The 8,773-nt window shown below is 34.3% G+C and overlaps 1 protein-coding gene across 1 annotated transcript; it reads right to left on the reverse strand.

Moving 5' to 3' along the window:
• Window positions 1–1,456: 1,456 nt before the first annotated feature.
• LOC127789560 (GDSL esterase/lipase At3g48460-like) lies at window positions 1,457–3,066 on the reverse strand. Its single transcript, XM_052318477.1, has 2 exons — window positions 2,369–3,066; window positions 1,457–2,256 (listed from the first exon to the last, which is right to left on the reverse strand). The coding sequence occupies exons 1-2, from the start codon at window positions 3,020–3,022 to the stop codon at window positions 1,741–1,743; spliced, it is 1,170 nt and encodes a 389-aa protein (XP_052174437.1). The 5' UTR covers window positions 3,023–3,066; the 3' UTR covers window positions 1,457–1,740.
• Window positions 3,067–8,773: the final 5,707 nt, after the last annotated feature.

The raw sequence follows: 8,773 nt of genomic DNA on the forward strand, positions 1-8,773 counted from the left end.
GGTAGGGTCCATTTACTTTACCTGCAACAGCTCTTGCTCTTTGTAATGAGGATCCCACTCCCGATTTTGTGTAGATGATAAGGGTTGTTTGTCCGCCAAAATGTCATCTTTATATTTCCATATGTTATCCAAATTGTAAAGGCCCCTCATTATAAATAGGAGTCAGAAATACCATGAGGGGTACAAGGAGAATAATCAAACACCGACATTCTGAAAGAATAATCAGAGTGCAGTCATGGAGTAAGCATCGTTCTGGTCGAACCACGTGAAATCGCTTGTGTTAACTCACATCTAGGATTCTTGTCCTCTTCTTCTTGACACTTTGAACTGACTCATTGTGGCCCAAAAATGAATCATAGTTGGCTGAAATTGAACGTTAACAAATAGTCATTTCGTGTTTGTTGTGATTGCTTCAAGAAAATTACCCGAATATGTTTCTCTTAATTCATAAAGTCTTCCAACTTAATACGAGCTTTATTGTGTGGACTATTGTGACTTTCAACGTGTTCTTGAAGTTTTTCTCACATTTTCTAATTTGAGAACCCTATCTCATAAAAAATGTCAGTATCTCATCGTTCCACAATTGGTTGGAAAAGATAATAATAGAAGCAAAATGATGCATCTTTTTTTATGTTACATTTTAACCAATAAGGAAATTTATTAAACCAAAAAGTTTAGAGACCTCTCAATGTTGATTTTTTAATTTTTGTCTATAAAAATTTATACTTACAAGGTTGAAAGAGATGGTAGAGAGAGAGAGAGAGAGAGAGAAACGATGGAAAGAGAGATGGTGGAAAGTAGGTGAGGTGAAGGAAATGCTGGCACCCAATGGCAATGGGGTTGTCCGAGTATCCAAGTAGGTGAGAGAGAGAGAGAGAGAGAATGAAGATTGGATGAGGTTGGTTATGTGGGTATTCAAAAAAAAAAAAAAAGCTATTATATACAATAATATTATCTAAAAATTGAAGATGGGCAAAGCTGTGTGTAGCTCCACCTCTGGTGACATGTTTGGGTTGGCGAAAATATAAGAGAATATGTCACAAAAGAGTGAGCTTTGAGTATGGCTATTCAAAATTCAAACTGACCCAAACAATCCGAGCAACCCAACCCAAAATGTTGGGTTAGTTTGGACATTTTTTTAAAAATATTGCTTTAGATTGAGTTGAGTTGAGATTAATAAAAATCTTAACCCAAAAATAACCCAATTCAACTCATACATTTATTATAACTAATATTTTATAATATATTAATTATTTAATGGAAGATGAACTGTTCATTCTTGTTTTTTATAATATATTATGAATGTTACGTTGAACATTTTTTCCATTTAATTATACATAATATAATTACTTAATAAAATAAAATTATAAACAATCTTTTTTTCCTTCGACACAACTTGATAATTGTATTATAAACAATAATTAAAAAAAACTTTAAAAATGACTGACTCGAAAAATCAACCCAACCCAACTCAATTATTGTCTATTATTTAGGTAATTGGCGAGCTATATAATTCATATAATATAATCGATCTAGTGACATTAAGGGTAATTATTACTTTGAAATAGGTTCTAGGCTTAAATCTGAATAGTTGTGGTATTTGATTACCATATGAACTGATCTCTTCCTAGCCTGGAAAACTAGTGCTTAGGCTTAGCAACATGTCTAAGATTCAAAGCCCACACTGCTTCTTTAATTGTTTCACACCGTCTAACGGATACAAAGCTTGAGCCAACCCGATCAGGACAACCCGCCTGCCGAGGCTTTCCTGCTCAGCAAGTATTTGAACGGAGGATGAGAGAACGTCCCATTGATGAACAACTCGGAAACCGCCTTGTACATTGCTTCAGTGAGGTGAACTCCATCCCAGTTGATGTATTTCGAAGGGTCCGGGCAGGAGCTGGACAGGGGGGACCCGCACGCGCCGAAGATATCGAAGTTGTAGGGCCCGCCCCCGGAGCCGCAGCAGGCCTTGATGGGCTCCTGGAAGCCGTACGCGGCGGCATTCTTCATTATTGTGCGGTAAGCGTTCCAGTAATCGGCGTAGAGGATTACTGAATGGGGGAATTGGGTTCTTAGTTGGTGGATCGTGGACTGGAGCAGCAGGTTGTGGCGGAAGCTTTGGCGGTTTACGGTGGCGGCGCAGCCGAGGGCGTCGCGGTCGTCGGCAGGAGTTAGTGTCAGGGACAGCGGCAAGCAGCCCGTTGTTGGCAAGCCTTGCACGACTACGTACTTGGCACCCTTTGTCAACAATGCCTGGGAAGCCAATTCAATGCAGAGTTCATATTCTGATATCGGTTGAATCATGGGTAGCTAGTGGAAGCTGGAATTTGATTAATGTGTATAATATAAGCTGTTAATCAATTACCTGGAGAAAGCCCGTGACACTCTTGATTGCAAGGCGCTGAATGGTGTCTCTGGACACAGAGGATCCAACGGTGTAAGCATAGTCATTGGCCCCAATCTCACCAACCCAGAACAAAGCCTCATCCATGGCTGCTCTGCACTGCCTAGATCTCGGAGCTCGGCAATATCCCTGAGCTTCCATGTACTTGTCGAACCAGACGAGCTGAGTTCCGAGCGACTGTGGAGTGATGTTGAGGGTAAGGTTGTTTCTCACGAAGAAGCTGTGCTTGATCGCGGTGGATCCTGCGACGGCGAAGTTGACTCCCGGGGACGTGGAGTCGGGGCCGGCCTTGTGGCGGCGGTACGGCGGCAGGAAGGGCAGCGAGAGGTACTGCGCTACGAAGTCGATGACGAGGCGGCCGTCGGAGTAGCGGTTGGTGGGACGGTGGAAGAAGGTGCAGCCGTAGGGGAGGCTCGAGACGTGAGAGAAGCCGGAGGGGCCGGTGGCCGAGCCGGTGTTGCCGGTGTCGGTGAAGGAGTCTCCGAAGGCGTAGATCTTCTTGAACGGAGGCTGCCGCTGGTGGCCGGTCGGTGCGGCGGCCGAAGGAGGCGGCAAGGAGGAGATGAGGATGAAGATTGAGGTGACTATAATAGTGAAGTACGCAAATGGAACCATTGTTTCAAGCCCTTGGCCCTAACCGCTAGCCGCTAGCTACCGGCCTTGATCTCTCTGGCCATATATATACATCTGAATCCTTGTTGAAATGACAACTATGTCCCCGCGCCGGTTTAGGGTCATTATTATGGGCTGAGGTCTGCTCTCTGTCCACTCCATGTCCACCCCAATCAAATACAGCCACATAATTCATTTTTAAATATTAATTTTTTTAAAAAAATTATAAAATCAAATAATGACATATAATTATTATATCGCCGGAGAAGAAAACAGGTTTTGGGAACAACAGATCTCTCAGTTCCATTAGTATTAAGTATTATTATTAATTTAGATAGACCAAATAGTTTCAAGAGCTTAACAATCATATACCCTAAACCCTAATAAACCTTACACCATAAATCTTAAACTAATAATATTATTTTAGACAAAAAATATAATTAAATATTCACGTATAAATGGTGTGTTAAAGATTAGTCAAATTTTACACGAAATATTATCGATTTCGATAAAAGATAAAAAAGAGTTAAAATTTAACTTCGAATAATTCAAATAGTTATTAAGTTCTTGAAGTTATTTGGTCTACGCTAGTTAATAACAATGCTAAATGCTATTGACTACTTGTAGATAAATCATTGACATCAACCCTACATTTATTTTCATGTAATAATTTTATTGAAATAAAACTGAAGTAGTTGAAGGAGAGGGGGAACAAATGGTGGCTTTAAATGCTCAGTAATGACACACACCAACCCTCACGGCGGTGCTGTGGGATCAAGAGGCCAGCACACGTATGAAATTGGAAATGCCATGCCTGGGTGGTTGGTTGCATGGTTGAAAAGTACATATATGCCCCTTCTAGATCTTGGTCCGTACATTAAGCTTAAATAATTATATGATGTCACAATGATAATTATGTTATTTAAACAATTGGTGTGATATTTTAGATAATATTTCTGTATTGATGTATTGTATCTTGTGTTATTTTAATATACGAGTATCATTAAAAATGTTACAACTGAATGTCCAAATAGCATTTTTAATTATGTTATCGCTCAAACACAACAATGAATTTATCGAGTGAAAATATTGTTGTCAACCATTTTGGACTCAGCAAAAAAGTAAATAATTAGAGGGCATAAGATAGTTCCCACACAAATATTTCGATATTTAAATCAAATATTAAAAACTTGAATGCTATGTTAATGCCATGCATATTTTCTAGAATGGGGGTTTACTTATTTATAGAGGAATATGGAGTTTTTCGATATCTACTAGGATTAAAATTCTTATATACGATGTTTATCTTGATATTTCAAGTCTTGTTAAGATTATAATTTTATATGAATAATGTTTATCATTTTTTAAGAACTCTCGAATGGATTTTTGGATATTAGAATTATGTTATTTGTGTTTTGTGTGAGACTCGCTTGATTAAGAAAAAAATTACCTAGAGGTTTACCATATTTGAGAGATAAAAATTCTCCTGGCATAGGCCTCCAAGAGACCAATATGTTGTCAGGTAGTCTTAATGCATTAGTTTATGGGAGACCGTAACTGTCTCCCAAGATCCTTGTGTTCAAGATATATTATTGAGCTCCACTACAGAGTCAGAAAATGTCATAGTGAGATTTACAGAAAGGGGGTAAAAGTCAAAATTGTCCCACCCATTTTGCAAAGTAGGCCATTGCCCCCGCCTCTGCTTCTCTCATCTCCCCTCCCATGGCCATTGACCTAGCCTCACCACCGCGCCTTTGTCGCCTCGCTTCCCTCGCCTAGTCTCGCCTCCATCGCCTCGTTGCCATCGCTACCTCGTCTCGTCTCGTCGATCGTTGCATAAGATGTAGCGACCATGGAAGGAGAGAGGAGAAAAGCAGGGCGGTTACAATTCATGGGAGGGGGAGGGAGAAAGCAGGGAGTGGAGGCAAAATTATCTTTTTGCCCATTTCGATAAATTTATCGATAAGCTCGTCGAGCTTTTTAGCATTTTCCTATATTATTTTGATATTGCTAGGAGATTGCATAGTCTCCTGATTGTGGTGGGTCACTGGGGGATCGCATGGTCTCCCATGGTCCTGTCTTTGGGAGACCATAAGGGACTTTTATATTTTTTAATTCCTCAAATTATTTTATATTTATATTACGACACATCAAATTATGCAATGGGTTATGCTAACAGATTACCTAAGACAACTTGTCAAAGTATATTTAATACACTTTGTTTTCAAATAATATGTAATAATTGTACATTATTTTCAATATTAAAAAATTTCATTGGTTATTATAAAATATTTTGCAAATCAATAGTAGTGTTTGAGTATTGGAAATAATGTGTAATCATTACTCTTTATAAAAAAAAAAAAACAAAGTGCATCAAGTAAATAATATTAAAATTGAAAACAATATTATTTATAGAAAAGAGCTCATCATACTTGTCATCATAAAAAAATGGCTCATTAATAAAAAATGGGAAGATTGTTGAGTAATTTATTGAAATATAGGTTGCGGTCTATTTGAGTTTTAATTTTGAATTTTGAATTTGAATTTTCTATTTTGATAATTTGTTTTCAAAAAATAAAAAACGCGTTCTGTTTGAAATTTTAAGAATAATTTTTAATGACATTTTATTTAATAAATTTGATTATTCAATAAATTAGAACTATTTAGTGTTAATATTTTATTAAGAAATATATACATTTTAAAATTGATGAATCTTGCAACATTTTTTCTCGTTACAAGAATAAAATATGAATAAATAAATGAATTACCCCATCTTTTCTGTGTTTTAGTTGTTTTGGCTGAATACCAACAAAAATAATTTTTTGTTGTTTTGAGTTTTTTTTATAATTTTTTTCATTTTTAAAAATAAATTTTTGAAAATAGTAAAGTAAATGCGTTTTCACTGTTTTAGAAAATTGACAACTGAAAATAGCCTAAAAATAATAAAGAGAACGGGCCCTAAGGTTTTTGATTTGATGAAAAAAATAAGAATTTGTTGTTAAATGATGATGATCAAAATAGTGTGTTAAGATTAAAATGATTGAGCTAGTCAAGGTTTTTTTAATTGAGTAATAAAGTAATTTTCTTTAATCAAGTCAGATTATATGTTCTTATAATCGAGTAATAAGCTCTATATAATCGAATAAGTGTGTGATCTAATTCTTGTATTCGAGTAAGTCTTTGTATATTTGAGTAATTTTCTTATCAAGAAAGTCTCTAAAATGAATTCAAAGTAAATTTAGTTTTTGTAATTGGGTGTACTTTTCTTGTAATTGAGTAAATATAAGTTGTTCAATAGGTAATTGATTACAAATCCTAGTACATTATAGTAAAGATCAAATGCACTTGACTAAATAGGCTTTTGAATTAGAGTAAATAATACAAATTTATGTCTATGCAAAATTAATTGAGTATTTAGTTTTTGTAATCGAGTAACGATCTATTTGTGTACTCTGGTAAATATATTTTGTAATCAAATATATATCCTTGAAAAACGTGTTAGTCTCGGGATCATTTTTATAATCGAGTACTTGAATTATTAATTGAGTAATAAATTATGTGTACTTGAGTAAATATATTTTATAATTGAGTAAATATCCATTAGAAATATGCCAAGTCTCTGGAGCATAAAATTTATCGAGTATTAAAATCTGTAATCGAGTAAAAATCTTTGTGCACTCAAGTAAATAGAGCTTTCTAATTAAGTATGTATTGAAATTTTCTGTGTCAAAAATAAAAATAAATATAAGATAGTTTGTATTCGAGTAAACCATAAAATAGTTGACTACAAAACATATATAATTGAGTAAAGATCAAACTTAATCAATTAAACACTACTTTGTACTTGAATAATATCTGTTAGAATTTGAAAAAATATGGCTGTTATAGAGCATTAAATGTTAACTATATTTACTTCTCGTAACATTAAATGTTTCTTAGATATCATGAACATAGATTTTATTGTTTTTAATTGATTTTTGAGATGTTATAAAGGTAAAAAAGTGACAATTAAGAAATAAAGAATATTATCTTATCTTGATGGACAACTCAACATATGTATTGAATGACATAACACTATATAAGGAGTTGAAATATGAAGGGAAAGCAGTGTTGATATCACAAGAAAAGCATTCAATCCTGAATTCAAAAAGCTTTCAAAAAGAGCCTTATTGCCAGCACTCATCAAAGATAGGAGAGATTAACTTTTTTCATCTTCCAATCCTTATACCTCTTTGTAAACCCAAGAGAAGTGTTTGTAATCTTGTGCAACCTATACCTTTTATTGCATTCCTTATTCAAATTTCTATTATGATATTGTAAAGATTAAGTCTTATCCTAAAAAAAAAGTATTGGTTATGACTAATCCTACATAAAAAGTCTTTGGTTGTAAAGGTTTGTAACTAAACTTGTTTTAAAAAGCTACCCAGGTAAGTTTGGTAACTTTGGTTAGATAGAATTCTTAGTGAGTAGCCAATATAGTGGAGTAGGAATAGTTAAACCATTATACATCTTGTGTGTTGCATTGTTTTATTTATTTTTATTTATCGCTTCAAGTCAGTTATTTTTAAAAGGGTGAAAAAACTTAATTTACCCATCTTTTAAGCTAACAAAACTTTACATAGCTTAACTTAGATATGCATGAATCTCCAGAAACACAAATTTTACATAAAGATCACTATATCTTCACATGGAATTAGCATAAAACATTAGAAAGATGGAGATTTTGGTCTTCGCCAAAACATATACTTAGCCAAAGTAGCTTCTAAACCAAAACCCTAAACATATCTATTATAAATCTTATACCCTAAACACACACACACATGGCTGCACTCTCACCCTGCAATTAAAACACAAAACAAAACACAATAAAAATTTTATATTTTTCTTTTCTTTATTTTGGTGAGAGGTTTATACTCATCAGTGTACGAGTGCAGTTGTAATCCAAATTTAAATTTATATTTTCTGGATGAATCTAGGTCGTCTACTGAGAGATTTATTTATGGCAAAAGAAAAAGAATGTCACACACACGCACACGCATTTGGACAAATTGACAACAAGGATTTTTTTTATGATTTTTTAGACAACATAAAGCAAGTCAGAAATTGAAATAAATACTGAACGTGAGAATATGAAATTGGATAGTACTTAAGTTAAGACAATTTCAGTGCCAACTCGTTGATTCCCAAATTTTAGCGGAAAAGATTAGCAACATTAATTTAATTTCAGATATGAGGGTTTGTTATTAAATGCAATTAGAGATTATGATAGTTCTAGTTTAACCAATCCCCATACATGATATACGGGATTCTAATTTAAGCAACTACCATAAATCTAATTACAATTAATACACAAATTAACTAAATTAACCATCCGGGTTTAGGTATGATAGCGTTTTCAGTTCTAGTAACTCTCATGCGTGACATGAAAGCTCTAAGTTAGGCTTACGCTCCAATCCAAATCTAGTGATTTCTCAATAATTAAGACACACTCATACTGAAATTTAAATTAATGTTACTAATTTAAAGCACAACTTTTTTTGAGAATCATTGGCGTTGGACACTGTCCTTGCCTTAACCCAATATTATATTTAGTTACTCATCTCTATTTAGAAGCTAATTGACAGAAATTTAAATGACGTAATTTAAATAACAGAATTTAAATGAGAAGAATTAAAATAGCAGAAACTAACCGGCCATTTAGGCGGTGGATAATTAGAAGACAAAAATTAAAATTGTAGAAATTTAAAGGTATAA

The sequence above is a fragment of the Diospyros lotus genome, chromosome 14, assembly GCF_014633365.1.
Source record: "Diospyros lotus cultivar Yz01 chromosome 14, ASM1463336v1, whole genome shotgun sequence".
Lineage (NCBI taxonomy): Eukaryota > Viridiplantae > Streptophyta > Magnoliopsida > Ericales > Ebenaceae > Diospyros > Diospyros lotus.

Coding starts and splice junctions, on each gene's coding strand:
- LOC127789560 (XM_052318477.1), bottom strand. CDS start 3,022: ATGGTTCCATTTGCGTACTTCACTATTATAGTCACCTCAATCTTCATC. Junction 2,257..2,368: donor GTGTCACGGGCTTTCTCCAG/GTAATTGATTAA, acceptor TTGGCTTCCCAG/GCATTGTTGACAAAGGGTGC.